The sequence below is a fragment of the Rissa tridactyla genome, chromosome 13, assembly GCF_028500815.1.
Source record: "Rissa tridactyla isolate bRisTri1 chromosome 13, bRisTri1.patW.cur.20221130, whole genome shotgun sequence".
In the NCBI taxonomy this organism is placed as follows: Eukaryota; Metazoa; Chordata; class Aves; order Charadriiformes; family Laridae; genus Rissa; species Rissa tridactyla.
In genome coordinates this window covers 11,003,246-11,021,039 of record NC_071478.1, presented here as the reverse complement: position 1 = coordinate 11,021,039, position 17,794 = coordinate 11,003,246, and the positions used below count along the sequence as shown (strand labels likewise).

Genomic DNA, 17,794 nt, shown 5'->3' with positions numbered 1-17,794 from the left:
CCAAACCAGTAGGTCCAGCTGAAAGGATGCGCAAGACTGGTTTCCCAAACACTGTAATATCTTGACTTGCATTAAGATGACTGACATCTCACGTTCAGTGTACTATGAAGCCATCTCTGTGGATGGTGTAGCCAGCCAGCAGAGACAAACAGAATTCCAGATACAACCAGAGCTTAACAAGGAGGGAAAAGCCAGTTCTGCAAACTGTAACCCTCCTCATGGCTCACACCTGGAAATGGAAGGTCACAGGGACAGGAGAGAACAGGAAGGCAGGAAGGGTACAAAGGGACACAGACAGGAGGTTGTGAAGGATGCTGCACAGGTGTGGAAGATAAATGAGTGGCCGCTTCCTTCCAAATCCTGATTACAAATGCAAACAGAGCTGCAACATGTGACAAGTGTAACCATTAACTTTACTGGAGAATCTCATATGACAGAAGATTAGTGGAACATTAACTGTATTTGAGGGATTACTCAGGTCATACACTGTGCGCTCCGCTCCCCCCAGGGCTGCCCAGCACAGCTCCCTCTGCCACCAATGCTGGGCCAGCCACGGCAGCACTCGCCACTGGAGAGAGCCTGGCTTGAACAGCTTCCATTGAACTGACAAAGCTGCTCTGGGGAAAGGACAAGAGGCTGATATGGTTTGCAGGGGGAGACTGTGTGGTTGGCAGCAGCTTCACCTAGAAAAGCAGCTTTTCTCAGTTGCGCAGGCCGTTCTTTGTAAAGTATGGCATGAGTCTGTGGTTGAGGATCTTTATTCATGGGACTAACCCTGTCCTTCCCAGAAGCTGGAGGCCTCACTTGGGTACCTGCACAGCCCCCCTGCTCCTAGGCGCTGGGTCCTTTTGCTCCCACAGGTGACACAGCAGCCTCTAGTGGCCAGGTGTTCTGAGAGAGCCCTGGCAGGGTCCCCACCAAGGGCTAGGTCCTGACCTGTCTCTTTACTAAAGAGCAAAAATCTTCCAACTGAGCTTGTGGCAAAGTGAAAACCATTTTCAGTGATTTTTCCATGTTTCAGACAGATCTGCTCTGCCATACCCTCAGGAAACCTTTGGCCCTTCTATAGTGCTGTGACCTGGAAAACTGAAAACAGGGATGGAAAGGGCCGTTCTGACTGGCCCCAGTTCCCACCGAATCACCTCTGTCCTCAAGCAGATCCAGTGGTGTTGAAGCAAGATAGAAAAGCCTATAGGGCTACAGCTCACATACCTGTAGTGGACAAAAGGGGAAAGCAGCTCACTGCGGTCTGTTTAAGATGTAGTTTTCTTCCCCTATAAATTGCGGAAAGGCAGTGTTTGAAGTGCATTTGGTGGAACGGTGTTTCTGTATGATTTTTAGAAGAAATGCTGAAATACTACAAGAAGCCTGCACAAATCCATTTTACTTAGAGTATAACCCCCTAATTCTGGCTGGCCTGCTTTAGGAGCTGGTGCTTGAAATGCTCCAGGAGTTCGGGTGCAATCTTATCAGCAGTCAAGTTCTTGATGTTCAAAATCCCTTCGTGGGCTTCCTGGAAGAGCTGTTTCCCCACTGCTTCTTCCACCCGCCTGCGCCACTCTGCTAACTTGGGCCTCTCCTCAAAGAGGTTGTAGCCAGCACCTACAGGCTGCAGAGAGAGATCAAGAGAACACGAGAGAGTCAAACAGCACGTGTGCCCATGATGGGACCAGGCTGAAGCACAGCTATACATTTGGCTCAAGGCAGCAAACAGCTGTCACATTAGGTGGAGTTCATCTCTGGTTCTTAGCTAGTAGGAAGCAAGTGGTGTCATCCTCAGCAGCTGCCATCCCCTGGGACATGCGGTGAAAGAGCATTGCCATGGCTAACCCAGGAACTGCCTAATGCAGAACACAGAGGTCCACACACACCAACACATCTCTTCCAAATACTTGTACTTTCTCTGCCTACTTTGTAATTTATCTTTTTTTCTGAGGAATTTGGTCCATAATTCTGTAGAGAGAACTGTCTCAAAGTAGATGTTCCCTAGCAAACTCAATTATGGTCAAAGTCAGAAAGGAACAAGATTTAACTTCACTAAGGAGTTAAGTGCAGGGAGAAAGATCTGCCATTAAAGAGGTGCTGGTGCAGCAGTCACGCCTTGGCCTGGCCTGCCCACAACCCAGCTTACGTATCCAGGAGCGCTGGGGTTGATGCTCACCTGCATGAGCTCCACCAGTGCTACAAGGTCTGCCAGGGAGATCTCACTGCCTGCAATGAAGGGCTTGTCCTGCAAGAACTTCTCCTCAAACTGCTTCAGGACAATGTTCAGCTCTTCAGTAACGCCTTCCAGTTTCTCTGGAGAAAGTGGCTGGCCTGTGAGGAGAGGCAGCATCACCTGGCAGGGAGAAGAAACACGTTAGTTTTTACATATTTCTCTCTAAACTTAGTCCACACCCTCCCACTGCCTTCTTCTAAGGATCTCTCATCAGCCAATGCACGTGAACAACTGGTACCGCTAATCTCCTTTCGCAGATTAACATTAATGTCAGTCATTAGTTCCTGCCTGTCTTTGTCTCCTCCCTAGAAAGTCTGAAATTTCAACCACGAGAGTCTCCTCTCAAGGGAAGGCTGCATCATCTGCAAACAGTTGCATTTTGTTTTCCACTGGGAGGTTGGTTCTTTCCATGAAACTGGGCAGAAGGCAGTGAGCTGTGTCTGTCTGCTCACCGAGGACAAATTTGCTCTGGATCTCAGTGCGTGCAGAGAGCTGTGGCTGCAGCATGAAGTATTCGGGCCACTTCAGTTAGGTTTGGCTGAGCAGCCAAATCAATTCCAGATCTAGTTTTGTTCCTATCTGTCACCTGGCTTGTGCATTTGCTTAGAAAGGTCCTGGACACAGGAGGTACTTCCTGGGCCACTGCACTCACAACTCTTAGGTTTTGGTATGTAATGGTCTTACCTTAGTTAAGAACAGCTTGCTCCCCTTCCCACGAATGTTGACGTGCTGCCATGACAGGTACTCATCAACCCTAGCCCTCTTCTGCAGGTCAGATGGGTACCAGTGATCAGGAGTCTTGAATTTCCGGGCCAGGTACAGGAGGATTGCAATGCTGCCCAGAGAGCAAGGCAGACCAGTGAGCTGATCATGAGATTAAAGCACCTCATCCTTTCTTCTTCCCCCAGATTCTGCACTGCTGGACCAGCAGCAATGCAAACCTCACTGGAGTCAGGGAGAAGTGCAGGAGACACAACTGCCAGCAAGTCACAGCATGTGAGAGAGTTTGTGCTGGCTTGAGCAGCTGCTTGTGGACAGCAATTATCTGATACATCAGCCCAGTGAGACAGATGTGGCCTGCTGCTACAGTTACCCCATCAACATTTTGGGACAAATATGAGTCACAGAATGAGTTTATACCAAATCCGAGCTTTATGTTATCTGGCCATCCAGCAGTGAATGCCTCACGTCAGATTTGCTGCACTGAACTACAGCCTCCAGCTGAAGGCAGAGAGCAGGAGGACGCACAGACAGGTATTTTGGCTTAGAAACATTGCCTACAAGCGAGCTAGCTCCAAGCAGCAGCTCACAGATTTTTCCACAATCAATACCATTTCAGTTGTTTACATGAAAAAGCTTCTCTTGAAACATGGGTTTATGTACAAGTGGAACAGGAAGGAGGCAAACAACTACCTGGGCTGGAGTCCCAATGGAGACCAAACGGTGCACTGGCAGAATCCAAGCATTTTAGGATAAAAAATACTGCAGTAGGGGTTTGAGTGTATTTGAGCCTCACCTCTCTGCTAAGGTGAAAGAACCATCCTTTAGCGCTGGCACCTTCATCAGGACGTTCACCTTCCGGAATTCCTCTGTCTTGTGCTGCCCTGAGGAGGGAAACGAGAAGTTCTACTTGGCAGTGATGCTCAGGACCTGTCTGCAAAAACCTGAAGAGGCTGTGGGGACAACCTGGCCTCAAGTTTCTGGGTTTGATTGCACAAATATAGTCTTAAGTTTAAGTTTATAAGTAATCAAGAAGTGTTGCAGGATGAACACAGGGTTTGCTGTATGACGTCAGCTTACTCGCTTATTGCCTGCATACCAGAACAACCTCTCAACAAAGGTCAGAATGGTTAACAGTCCTTTCATACCAACACTGCTTGTCAAGACAGGGCTTTATCAGCTCTAAGTTTGTGCCTCGAGGTACCTGTCCTGTACAAATCCAGAGTGAACACCGAGTTCCTTGGAGGAAAGAGATCTCAGTATCAGAAATATGAACCACAACAACAGTGAGAAAGTCAGGTGTTTAGTTTTTTGGGGTTTTTTTGTTTGTTTTTTTCTTGAAGATAACGTAATTTATATTCAACTCTCTTTTTAGTCCTCAGATGAAAATAGATTTTTGTGATTCCATATAAAGCCATGGGTACTTCGTTACAGATCTCTCAATCAGCTTTTTATATGGTTTTTTTCGTATCTTTTATCAGAGCAAATATGGATTCGAGTTTGCTTTTAAGCTATCTTTCAGCATCCCCCTGAAAGGTAGGCAGAGTGAACACAACAGGAGAAGATGCTTTGTTCATCTGAGGTCTCAGCGTGCTCCATTACATTTGAAACCAGTCCCAGGAGCCTTGTTTTATGTGACTTGTTCATGACAGCCTTTTCCAGCCCCTGGCTTCAGTCATATGTGTGTACCACTGTATTCAAGTTTCTCTAGTGTCTAACGCCGTGCCATGTCCTGCTGTGTGAGTCACCCGAGAATCTGTGCTAGAGGAAATGCTCTGGAAATGGCTTTAGTTTTCCCAGTACTTGACAAACCTGATTTATGACTATTCGCCTGTCACTTGGCTCCTAGCCCGTCTCCCCCACCCCTTTTCAAAAAGAGACTGGGATTTCCTATGCGTGGTGTGCAGATTTCCAGGTCCTCTGATGTCCATGGAGTGTCGGGTGATTTCTCTCCATTCTCACTCTTTCCACCCATTTCCTTGAGACCTACCTTACCCGGGGCCCAAGAGCTTTTCTGAGGGCACATGTTTAAGCCATCAGCTCAGATCTGAGTGTATGTTTCTTCACCTGGTCCTTATAGACCATGCAGTGATGGGTCCTCGAACTGTATCCCCGAGTGAGTGTTCATTTGGCGGCCAGTGTGCCCATACCTGTCTGCTGAGCAGCTGGCTGCTGAGCTAACTCAGCTGCAGGTACCCGGAGTGCTTCCCCACGGTGCGGGAGGTGAGCACACACTGCGGGTATGGGATGCACCTCTAGCATTCCCATAAACCAAATTACCCATTCTAAATACACTGACCAAAAGCAAATGCTGATGCCATGGGGCACAGATCACTGGGAAACTGTGATTTAATTCACTTTCCTTCCTCTCAGTTCCCCAAAACCTGTATTTCAGTTGTTCCATTCTCCTTGATGCTCTCATTGCTTGCCTGACAGTTTCCTCTCCTTTGCGCCAGTGTCTCACCACAACAATTTATCTATTGGGGAAGGACACAAGAGGAGCCCTACCTGCAAACAACAGCAAAATTTTTTCATACTGAGACAGGTCGGAAGAAAGCCACAGTAAGGTGCAATCAATGCACAGCTATGGTGTGCAGGGGAACATCCAGAGACTAAGCCACAACACGCCTGAGGTTTCTTTGAGTCACAGGCTGGAACTCTTTTGTGCCTTTATCAATTTCAGCCCCAGGAGCCTTCTCATCTTTTGTTGTTTTTAAGCATTACTTACTAAGGTGTTTTTATGCCCAATATGTTACCTCAATCTCAAAAACAGCACAGTTCTAGAAAAGTTGAAGGGCAGCTTTTACCAGCCTCAGTTACAACGGAAGAAGGTACAGATCTTTGGGCATCCTTTGGTGAAAACACATGACAACCTCTTGGGCAGGCTCCTACCAGTTATCACTTAGCTTTAATACAAAGTAAACCGCCTTCCCTTCTTCGTTTCTCAGCCTTCAGATCCCTGGCGTCTGCACTGCCTCGCTCCACTGCTTTCACTGTCTTTGCAATCCTGTCCTCAACCCTCTCAAAATAACTTGACCACGAACAGCTTGACCCCATGAAACCCCCAAAGAGGTGGCTGGATGTCCTGCCCTACCTGTACTTGGGGGGACATCCGTGGGCTCTGGGCATGAGGATCCTTCCCAAGGGGCTGTTAACCCCTGCTAAGAGCAGGAGAAAAACTGCTCTGCAGCAACTGCTGCTGCTTACCAGAGCGCAAAGTTTTCTAAGGAAGTTGAATTTGAGAGCAAGAACCACACACCTCAGCTGTTCTCGCCCATACATGAACTTCTCTGTTGCTTTTTGTTTCCCGTCTAAATGAGGAATAGCCTCAGATCTAGCACATCCTGAGCGCTTCTTTTCAGAAAAGCCGTCCTTCTTTCAGAGGCCCATTTGCTGCTGGGGTGGGGCCGAATCAAGAGATATCACACACCTTTGTAGAGTTGCATTTGCTGCAGAGGAGCGCAGGCACCGAGACTGCTACTTAAAAATCAGAGTTTAGAGAATTACGTCCTGTTTTTGTCTCGACATCAGAGCCCTCTGCAGCTGGCGGGGCACCCCACCCTCTCGCACTGATGGGGATGATGAGTAACCCGGTCCCACCCGCGCCGCGGCCCAAGAGAGGGCAGCTGGTAACGAGCCGTTTCCCCGGGAGCGGCGAGGGGAGCCCGGGGTCGCAGCGGGGCTGGTGACGGCGTGGTGGTGGGGGAGCAGCTGGGCTCACTCAGGGGACCGCGGAGAAACGCCCCCCAGCCCCGCCACCCCCCGGCCCCGCTCACCCTTCATCAGCTCCACCCGCTTGAAGTCGAAGGGGATGTTGTTGCTGCGGGCGAAGATGTAGAGCGCCCGGCAGGGCTGCGAGAGCAGGTCCAGGTACAGCTCCAGCCCCATCCTGCCGCCGCCCAGCTCCTCCGGTCCCGGCCCGAACCGCCAGCCCCGCGCTCCGGAGGGGCGGGGCAGCACCGGGCCCGTCCCGGGGGCGGAGAGCAGCAGCCCCGCCCCGGAGCTCCCCCCCGCCCCGTTACCGGCTTCGTCCCGGCCACGGGTCTTCGCCCGATGGACCGTCGTGAAGAGCAGGACTCCCCCGGCGCGGTGTCAAAGGACTGGGGCGAAGGCTGTTTTCCAGGGCAAGGTCCCAACCAGGCTCTGCCACCTCCTGTTTGAACTTCGGCTTGTCTTAATAACTGCCCTTAATAGCTTAATGGTAAGGAAAGTCAGAGCTAGGCTGATAGGATGTAGGTTCACACGAGGTAGATCACAGAATGGTAGGGGCTGGAAGGGACATTTGGGGGTCCAAAGCAGGTTCACCTAGAGCAGGCTGGATGGGAATACACCCAGGCAGGTTTTGAATATCTCCAGAGCAGGAGACTCCACAAGCTCTCTGGGCAGTCTGTTCCAGTGCTCTGGCACCCTCAAAGTTTTTCCTCATGTTCAGATGGAATTTCCTGTGTTCCAGTTTGTGCCCATCGCCTCTTGTCCTGTTGCTAGGCCCAACTGAAAAGAGTCTGGCCCCATCCCCTTGACACCCACCCTTTAGATATTTCTAAGTAGTGATGAGATTCCGCTCTCTTCTCCGAGCTAAACAGACCCAGATCTCTCAGCCTTTCCTTGCACTGCTCATGGGAGCTCACAGCTTTTGCCTAAGACTTTCCACTTCTGCTACTCTTACACCAGCCCAGGCACCCGTGCTGTGCAAGAACTGCTTGAGAGAAAAAAGAAGAACAAAGAAGACACACGCTACTTCACTGGTATAAAACAACCCCAGGTTGCTCCTATCTTTAAGAGATGCAACCACCCCTCCTGACATTCCAAGATTCCCAGCCCTTCATTTCGCTCCAATAATGCATTGCTAATGCTAGTGTATATTTATTTTGTTTTACAAAGTAATAAGCCAGAACTGGGACAGTTCTTGCTGAAGGTCTTGGAAGGTAGTTACAGGCTCCAGGTATGCAGTAGCTCTAAGCCTTCTGCCACGGGCAGCTAAAAATATCAGTGGCATGTGTCAAAAACAGATTTATGGCTGACTCCAGTATATTCCTATTAGACATCGGACATTTTAGTCTGCATTAACGCCAATCTAGCACTTAATAATACCTGCTGCTACCACCGGTACTGAATGTTGGAAGGAAACAACATAGGTAAGAAAATGACAAGAAAGGCACAAGACTATAGAACTGAAAAATCCTTTCAACGCTGTCTCCGTCCCTATACTCAGGAATCTTTATTAGACAGTTTTAAAAATATATATATATACAGAGTTTATTTAAAAGTTGCAGTTACTTCAGCCTAGAGCAGCTCTTCAAACACGCTTCCACTATAGGCACTGTATAGGTGCTTATGCATTTGCAGATACAGCTGCTTGTGCAGTAACAGAGCCATTAGGGGTCCCTGTTCAGAGGCAAGAAGAGCACAGCCCTCACCTTTGGAGACCAGCAGTTCCCTCAGGCCCATGCTCAAGAGTTGTGTAATGACTTCTCTTCACTGGTGGTAGTTTTACATATGCCAGCAGGTTATGATGCAAGGTCCTCTTCAAGGCAGCTGTATCTTAGTGGTTTTTTTTTTTTTTTTTTTTAAAACCAGTAAGTGAACTCTGTTCGCAAGTGTCCTTGAAAGGTGGGAACAAGGCCTGTAATAGCTGACTTCGGATATAATAAGGTTGAGGAGCCAACCACTCAGGGGCCACGTCTCATTGTTACCATGCTGGGTAGCAGTCCATGACCTCAGCAGCTTCAGTGCCATGAAACGCGACCTCCTCAGCTTCAATCCATTCAGGCTCGTTTCTTTGCTCGCTCGGTCTGTTCAAAATTAAAGTTGAAAAGGTGAATGAAGATGCCCCCTGTCTCAGAGTCACACAGAAGGGACTTTGGTGAGTAATGGGACAATTTAATAACCCTTTCTGCCCCAGTTTTCAAACACTGCTAGTCTGCAATTCAAAACCATCATTTTTCAAGGACAGATACTTATCAGGAGTCCTCCAATTACACAGCAGAACACTTGCCCAAATCATACAGCACAGCGTCTATTATGGATCCCTAGTCTACCCATCTGGCAAGTTAAATGCTACCTGGCTTTTGTTTGAAAGCTCTCAAGCTTCCTGCTGGTGTATAAAAGAGGGCCTGCAGAAAATGCTTTCCTGGCTTGGAATGCCCCCAGCGTCTAGTCAGCATGGCTGTAAATTAGTCTTAAAACCGTGTAAAACCGACAAAAGGTTTAATTTCTGCATTTTGCTTGCCTTCCTCTTGGTAGTTGCCAAAATCCAAGCTCCAGAGGTAAAGAGAAAGGGACAACAGAAAAGGAAACACCAGAAATCATAGAATCATTTAGGTTGGAAAAGACCCTTAAGATCAAGTCCAACTGTAAACCTAACACTGCCAAGTGCACCACTAGACCATGTCCCTAAGCGCCACCTCTACAAGGTTTTTAAATACATCCAGGGATGCTGCATACCTTTCTTTTAACAGAAAACCTCTTTCTCCCCTCCTGACCCTTTCTGAGTATTTCATAATGATGCAACCAAAAATGCTGCCTTCACACTGAAATGGAAGTGTCTCAGTTAAAGAAAAGGATCCCAGACAACTAATATTTCTGCTAGTTGTGAGTTGCAATAAACTGTGCAAGTTGTAGTTCCATTTTTTTGTTTTCTTCCCCATTTCAATTACCTTGACTGTCTTCTCAAGCTTACACAGAGCTTCCTCATATCGCTGCACCAAGGGCTTTAATGAGTTGCCTTTCACTGGCTGCTTCTTTACATCTTGGATGCCGGCATCGTTCAACATCCGCAGAAAACGACGTTCCTGCATAACAAAACAGACACAGGAGATGAGACACCCCACTGCCTCTCAGCTAGAAAAATGAACGCATTTTGGAAGTGCTGTCTAGTCAGGAAATAACTGAAGCTTCCAAGTCCAAAGCTCACCTGACTGGAAAAGGTGGGAAGTAGTATGAACCTTATCTTCCTTATGCCCCTCCGCACATCCTTATCAAATGAATGCCACACCAATGACATACCTGAATTCTAAGGACCAAGCTGAAAGCGACACCCACTTCTCCTGCACGAGCCGTTCTTCCAACTCTGAAAACAGAAAAATTAGTGTCAAGTCAGTTTAGCCATGTAGTCACTGCCATTATCAGCTCCAAGAGTCTGATTCTGAAATTCTCCAGATTTAAGAAATTCTGATTCTGAGTTTTTTGAGGTTAGCACAGGACTAGCCACATGTTACAAAGGATGAACATCTCCAGGGCTCGTTCACAGCTGCTGACCCGCTGCTGTTTTCCGAACATCTAGAAACGCAAAACTCAATACTGTCCAGGACAGTATTTCTAGCTCCTGTAAAATACATTTTCTATAACAGGGTGTTAGTTCTCTGTTTCAGTACTGCATTACTCTGGTGATGCTATGGGCTTAATTTTGATTAGAAAGCTATTTGCATATTAAAGTAAACAAAAAATCTAAAGCTAAAAACCCTTTTAAGTGCATGTCACCTTTGCTAAATATTTCAAAGTAAACCAAGCTCAAACATCTTCCTTTTGCTCCCGATTGTCTTACCGGTGAATATATGTCCTGATGAACTGAGGCGCATCATAGTTTATTACATAATTCACTCTTTTAATGTCAATCCCTCGTGCAGTGGCATCTGTGCTGATTAACCTAGGTTTAAATGTATATATAGTCATTTTCATGTTACATCTCTTGCACTACACACACAAGTGGAACAAGTGAACACAGCACAACTCCGGCTCATCTCTGCTCAAACTGGGCAGCCAGCCCCTGACCTCTGAGCACGACAGCAGCATTGTAAGTCACTCCTCATTGTCACTGGCATTACTAGCTGCTGACAGACTTCCAAGCATCACTACAGGTTTGTCACCTACTGTCGTGCATGAGAAGTTACTGGGTGTTTCCAGGTTCTCCAAGCATGCAACACTAAGCCAGATGGCTCCCATCACACGGGAGGTTACAAACCTGTAAGCTATCTGAACATTCCATAACAGCACTGAATGCAGACAGCGAGGTGCAAAATTCCAGTAGTCAAGGATGAATGTAAACACAGGGTTTGGATAAAAACAAAATACAGAAGATAAGTATTTACTTTCCTCTCAAGAGACACTCCACAGATGCAATCCTATATAGTCACTGAAATCACAAAGCAAACCACACACATGGACAGAAGGTAAATCTGTATGCCAGTCTGATCAGGGATTTCTTTGGTAGGAAGCACTAATACTATATATAGTTCTAGCACCAACACCCATTTTCTTTTAATAAGCGCCAGACCCCAAGCACAGACATTAATATTTTCAGAACTCTGTGTTTGGGCAACTATATGAACAAGCAATTACATTTAGTGCTCGTTATAAAATAACACCCAGAAATTCAGATTACAGCTAGATTAGAACAGGCCAAGTTACATGCAAAGTAAACAATTCAAAAGTCACAAGTCCAAGTCTCACACCCATTCTGTAAGTTGATTCCTGCACACTCTGTTTTACAGAGGACCCCATTTAACCGTGTTCTTGGTTATACCCAGCTTTAGACACTGGAAATAGCCTACATTGGAAGACGTGCAGGGAACTTATTTAAAATGCTCACAGTTGTATTTTTCCTTGTTCAAATTCCTTCATGGTTCTCTGTCTCTCATTTGGAGTTAACCGAGAAGAAAATTCAGCCACAGTGACTCCACCAAAGGCTTGAACAAGCAGGAACAATCTGTAGGTAAACAAGATAGAAATAGCCACTTCATTACCTCTGTAATATTACTTGACAGATACCTACTACGGTGATTTCATTAATAGATTCACCTGTGAGAAGCTTCCCTGGAGTTGGTAAAGCACAACACACGGGTAAACTTCATTTTCAGCATGAAATGCAAGAGGAGCAAAGGCTTGGAATTCAGGTCACAAGGCACGTAACATTGCTGCAGTCAACAGGGAAGAAGTTCAGAGACAAAAATTACTTCTTGCCATGGCCATCTTCTCTGAAACCTACTAGATTTCCACAACCTACCTAGGCTTGGATGTTTTGCAACTAACAGCAGCAAAACCAGACCCCACAATGCCACCCCCTTTAGAACAAGTCACAGTCTGGGAGGATAAAACAAAAGGTGGAGATGGGAGACCTGTGCTGTTTTAATGTTCTCGCTCCTCCACAGCGAGTAACAGCATGTACTGCCTTCTTGTCGACAGGGTAACATGCTTTGAAGTGCGTTATACATATTTGTACAACATGCTTTGAGATGGACAGCTGATTAAGTGCTACTACATTAGTATCACTCCATATCTCTACTCCCCATTGCTGGTAAACTTAATTCTGCATGAAGAGAGTTTAATTAGAAAAAAAAAAAAATACAGTCTTATACAAATGAACACTAAATAATGAGAAAACAAATATGCAAAGGTAGAGCTCTCTGGATCATAAATACTCCCAAAACCACTTTTTCCCAGCACCTCTGTAATGCAAAGAATCATAGGAAAGACATAATTGTTTATAGGGTAAAAATATAACTAGAAACTCCACAGTTGAATAAATTATACTTGAAGATTTGTTTAAGAGAACTAATGTCATACCGATAGCCCCTCAGGGAGTGTGTATTTCTTCTTAGTATCTTGTTCAGTCTCTGCTCCATCTCCAAGTGTTTTTTTCTCAGAATATACAGATGTGAAGAGGCGAGGCTGGAATAAGTCCAGCTGCTGCAGTTTCTCTGGGTCCTGTGTCAGCGTGGCTGAAAACAGCAGTTTCTGTAAGGGTATCTGAGGATAGCAGGAGCTGAAACAAATAGCACACAGAAACTGAGCCAAAATCATGACACTCCACAAGTACTTTCAGATGATGTTATGAGGGAAGCAATTAACTCTTTTTGATGCTCTTTTCCTGCCCTGGGCCTTTCCTGTAGGTCCTCTTCCACCCTTGTTTTATGAAGTTCACAGATGGAACTGATCAGCGCTCTCAACTGCACAACCTGCATCTGTTACCCATGCACACATCCTTGCATCCTAGTTACCCATGTCCTCATTCCAGTCACTTCCTCCCATGGTCACTAATCTCCTCAGTTTCTGGCACACCTCTACCACGCTGTATGTAAACAGCAGCTGCAGACAGATAATTCCAAGAGTTTTCCTTTATATCTATTACTCTGCTTGCCAGAGGGCATTACTATAGTTACTGTGCAAATGAATCACAGACTTACAATATTTGCGTATTCTTTTGATGCTCCTTTCGTCTTATTGAGGGAAGAATGGAGAATACAATACTTAGGCTTCAGTCTAAAAGACACCCTCTACTATCAGCTGTTCACTGCCTACTTTTTCAAGCTTTGAAAAAGCAGCTTCAGGAGCTATTTCTCAGAGTAAGCAAGCTTTGGGAGTCCCTGTGAGGGGGTACTAGGAAGCAGGGCAGTGGCATCAAAGTGCTGGTGTCTGTACTACCAGTTCAAAGAAATGCATTTGGCAACTTACCTGGCTGCTGTTATAGGCCCTGGTTTCATCCTCTGAAAAAGCACGTTGGAGCCAGAGTCATTTTCCACTTGGAATGCAGCTTTGACAATTTGGTTCAGGCAGTTCTGGTGCATGTCATCGATCATGCGGTCAGCTTCATCTATGATCTCAGTTCACAAGGATGAAAACCACTATGTGTTAAATACTGTTTAGCATTAGGCAGCTTTTATTTTCCTTTTGTAATATTATCATTATCAAATGAAGACAGAAGTTTCTACCCCAAAACTGAATTTTGCTTTTGTTTCAGTGGCTCAGCGGCCAGCCTGACACTCACACTACTCCCAAACTCATTTGCACATAAATTCAATCCACATCTCCGAATAAGAAATAAAAATCTCCCTACCCTCAATAAGATTGCAACTATGTCTCTGCACACTCCCATATGGTGGAAGCTACTACGCATTGATAATTTACCAACCTTAATTGATAAGGCTTTACTCTGAGTTTGTGTTTGCAAGAGGCTAAGAGAGAAGGGGAAGTGGGTGGATACTTGGGTGTCATGAGTTGGAATAAAACATCTCATCTTGAGACCGCTGCCCAAGCAATCTAGAGCGTAGACAAGGCCCATACAACAGTTCCAACAGAGATATATTTATGTACCATACAAGAACAAAGCAGGAATTACAGCTGCAACAGACATTGCACTAAGATGGGAGACCTGTGGAGCTGACTCACCAGAAAGCGAAGCTGTGTCAGGCTGAACCCCGGGGTCTGGTTAATATGATCTGTGAGCCGTCCCGGTGTAGCCACAATAATATCAGCCAGGCTGCAGTAGCCTGTCACTCTGAAAAAACAAGCAGCCCATCAGTAAGCTTCTCCCTACACCATAAAGCATGTAACAGAGATCCTTGGCAGCAGACCTTAAGATTTTCCTATTTTTCACTTAGCTAAGAAATAATAAAATTCCAATATGCACTTTACTTTGGAAAGCATGCAAAGGCAGTGCTGTACACCAAACCCTCTTTTAAACAAAATGTCATTCTTCATTGCTCTTAAAAAAAAAAAAACTTAGTTGCAGCAAAATTCTGTAACAATCATTTGTACCTGTGGGTATAATGTAAACATTTGGACTCTACTCAGCTGGAAAAAAAAAAATCTAGTAAAACACAAAAAAAAAAAAATCACAAAAAAGGGGTAGTAGCAGGCACTTTGACAAAGACAGAACAACCAGTTGTCTAGCATATAAACCCACTTTCCAAAATCATTGCTGCATGACGGTGTGATGCAACAGCCTATATTCTGACCTCTGCTTACTGAGATTAAATTGTTTACAATCTCTATAAACCTTATCAAAAGACCTTTTAACCTACTTTTTCTGGACAAGCATCTCCTGCTCCTTTGCAAAAGCTTTCTGGCCAGTAATCAAAACGACCTTCAGACCTGTCCCATCAGTATAAATGTTGAACACTTTACTCACCTGCAAAGAGACAGGCTTTGTTAGCCACAACAAAATCAGTTCTAATAATACTTTCCATTATGCTAACAAGATCAAATCCCGACAGGTCTCCAACCTGCTTCACAGAACAGCCAAGCAAAATATCGACTGCACCAGTCTTTGTTGTGGTCCAGTTCCACTCAGAGAGAAGGTGAAGAGTCACATACCTGTTGTGCTAGTTCTTTGGTGGGCAGAACAACCAGAGCTCGTACTTGGCAAACTACTCGATCTAGCAGAACCTGCAAAAACAAAGGACAAATGAGTCCCTGAAAGCAGCGGGGAAAGAAGGGGGTTCTTGTATCTAACCTGATGAACAGATGGACGTGACACATCCTCATGGAGTTTTATGTTTCCATTTTACTCCCCTTCCACTCTCCCAACTCCTAATGCTATGCCACTTGTCTGAGAAAAGAAGTGGGATGCTGAGATGAAGGGGACTCATACAGCTCCCTCAGACAGCTCTGAGCTAAAAATCTGCTGCTCTGCAGCCACAGATTCATTGCCTTTTTAGCCTTCTTCTAAGTTCAGGTTTCCCTTGAACAAAAGCAACCCCAGAATTTTCCCTACAAATATTTCACTGTGGGGAAACTCACCTGTACTATGGGTATGACAAAAGACAGGGTTTTACCACTGCCAGTAGGTGCCGAGACGCAGATGTCTTTGGGGCGATATCCTCCCTGCCCCATCAAATACCCATTGGATGCACTCCGCAGAACAGCGGGAATCACCTCTGCTTGAACTGAACAAAAATGGAAACAAACGTTAACTACAGAGTTAGCTAGGCTAGAACTACTGTATCCAGAAGAGCAGTAAAGCTTTGAAAGTGAAGGGTTAAAAATGGTATGATCACTTTGATACATTAAACTTGTTTTTGTTCTATATTTTACTTCACTAACTACATAAAATATACAGCAACAGACTGCAGGAACTACTTAAGTCAGTTTAGAAAGACACAAACACAGTACCAAGATACCTGGAAAAAAGGACTCTATCCCATTCATTTGCAGCTTTTTCAACAGCCTGGGATGAATTCCTGGGACATCTCTGATTGGAACTAAATTATCTTTGATACTTTTTTGCACTAGTTTGGGTTGAGCAAGCCACTGTGGTAAGAAGGGCTGAACCTGGGGTGGGGGAAAAGAGAATAACAAAGCATTTCTGCTGTCAAACAGGCAATGCTATACATGAAATAAGCTGGTAAGATGCATGTTGCTTCCTGACCATAATCAAAATTCAGTCAAGCTAGTTACCTTCTGCACTGGCTTTGTGTCGTAGTCTCCAAGAACCATCAAACTGGAAGGTGGAGGATTTGCCTCTTCTGAGGCTGCTAAGGACAGCTCTTCCTTTCTGGTTTGATCACCTTCAGCTCTTCCACTGTTGTCTTTCTTCTTTGCTTCAGCTCCCTCTGTTTCCTCATCCCTTTTCTTCCTTTTAGAAGACTTATTATTAAGGTTGCTTCTGTCTTCCTGTTGGCTGATGTCTTCTTCAGAATCTGGAATTTGGGTAACAGCAGTACAAAGCTACAGGTCAGAATGTGCTACGGAAAAGGGATGTAAGGAACGTTTTACAACGTAAGAATTAAGCAACAACTTGCAAGCTCCTCTGTCTTCCTAAATCCAATTGCAAAGGCAAAACGTTGCTTTGTTGGTACGGAGGCAACTGACGACTGGGGTGACATGCTTCTCTCCTTCCCTTACGCTAAACTAATCCTCAAAGTTTGCAATATGGGGCTTTCCTCTAAAAAAAGGAATTACTTTGGGAATATATTAACCAGAGGAAAACAAAATTTACCACCGGTTAAATTCAGAAAGTTACTCAAAGGGCAACTCGTTTCTACTTTTCTGTTGAGAACCGTTGACCACAACGAACTGAAATCCTATGGCCTTGGTTTATCCTTACCTGCTTCAGTCTTCTCTTGTGGCACTTTTGACTTTCTTCTATTCTCTTTTTTGTTTTTCGATGGAGTGTTGCCATCTGCTGCCTCCTCACCATCCGCCCTTTCCTCAGAAGAGCGGCCAGGCCCTTGTTTTTTCTTTTGCTTCTTCTGCCGCTGCGCACCGGCCTGCTCTTCGCTCTCCCCCTTCCTCTTCCTTGCCCCTTCCCCAGGTTCGCCCCCGGGGCTCAGCCCCGCGTCGCCTGGGCCGGCTCCTCCGCGGAGATCCCCTTCCCCTCCCTCGGGCCGCGCCTCCTGCTGCTGCTTCTTCAGCTGCCGGGCCTTCGCCTGCTGCTGCAGCCGCTCCAGCAGGACCCGAGCCCGCTCCTCGGCCTCGGCCCCCTCCTGCTCCTCCTCCCCGCCGTACCTGAAACAACCCAGACAACAATCTCCTCAGGCACAGCCTGCCCAGCCCCCCCAGCTCGATTCGGGGCCGCGGCAGGACGCCGGGGGGCAGCTCCCGGGGCCGGGCCGAGCCTGGAGAACGGCAGCACCCAGGGCAAGCGGTACCTGTTGATGCAGAATAGCGCCATGGCCACGCCGCGCCGCCCGGGCGCACGGAGATGACGTCAGCCGAGCACGCGGGGCGGAAGGCTCCAGAAGGCGCAGGGGCGGGCGCGCGCCGCCTGCCGGCAGGGGAGGGGCAGCGCCGCGCGCGCCCCCTGAGGGGAGGGCTGGGGAAATGGCGGCTGAGGGGGGGAATGGAGGGGGCAGCGCGGGAGGAGGAGGAAGGCCGGGGAGGGAAAGGCTGAGGGGAGAAAGGCGCCTCAGTCGCGGCCGCCCCCAGCCGGAGCCTATCCCTGAGACACCGAGGCGCAGGAGAGCGCAGCATCGCTGTGGGACGGCCTAGCAGGTGGCACAGAGGCTCACCGCGGCAGCCACAGGCCCCAGCACAGCTCCCATAGCACCGGGGGCCACCCCTGGCTGCCTAGAGGGCAGCATAAGCAACGTGGACAGCAGCATTTCAACTTGGTGAGCAAAAGCCCTTCTCCCTCACTGC

At 46.8% G+C, this 17,794-nt stretch overlaps 2 protein-coding genes across 5 annotated transcripts; both read right to left on the bottom strand.

Annotated features, from left to right (window-relative positions):
- Positions 1-392: 392 nt before the first annotated feature.
- Positions 393-6,920, bottom strand: LOC128916987 (glutathione S-transferase theta-1-like). Its single transcript, XM_054219380.1, has 5 exons — positions 6,715-6,920; positions 3,735-3,822; positions 2,903-3,053; positions 2,162-2,338; positions 393-1,609 (listed from the first exon to the last, which is right to left on the bottom strand). The coding sequence occupies exons 1-5, from the start codon at positions 6,824-6,826 to the stop codon at positions 1,403-1,405; spliced, it is 735 nt and encodes a 244-aa protein (XP_054075355.1). The 5' UTR covers positions 6,827-6,920; the 3' UTR covers positions 393-1,402.
- A 1,258-nt stretch (positions 6,921-8,178) lies between these two features.
- DDX51 (DEAD-box helicase 51) lies at positions 8,179-17,351 on the bottom strand. 4 transcript variants are annotated; one of them, XM_054219376.1, is made up of 16 exons: positions 17,305-17,351; positions 16,761-17,161; positions 16,112-16,353; positions 15,835-15,985; positions 15,455-15,600; positions 15,029-15,100; positions 14,737-14,843; positions 14,102-14,210; positions 13,388-13,533; positions 12,500-12,698; positions 11,735-11,850; positions 11,526-11,642; positions 10,482-10,583; positions 9,944-10,007; positions 9,595-9,729; positions 8,179-8,730 (listed from the first exon to the last, which is right to left on the bottom strand). In XM_054219376.1, exons 1-16 carry the CDS (start codon positions 17,325-17,327, stop codon positions 8,704-8,706), a joined length of 2,157 nt encoding a protein of 718 aa, XP_054075351.1. In that variant the 5' UTR covers positions 17,328-17,351; the 3' UTR covers positions 8,179-8,703. The 4 variants fall into 4 exon arrangements, 2 of the variants coding, with proteins under 2 accessions (XP_054075351.1, XP_054075352.1); XM_054219377.1 differs by lacking the exon at positions 10,482-10,583; XR_008469115.1 differs by lacking the exons at positions 8,179-8,730; positions 9,595-9,729 and adding an exon at positions 10,899-10,929 and having other exon boundaries at positions 9,938-10,007.
- Between the last annotated feature and the right edge of the window lie 443 nt (positions 17,352-17,794).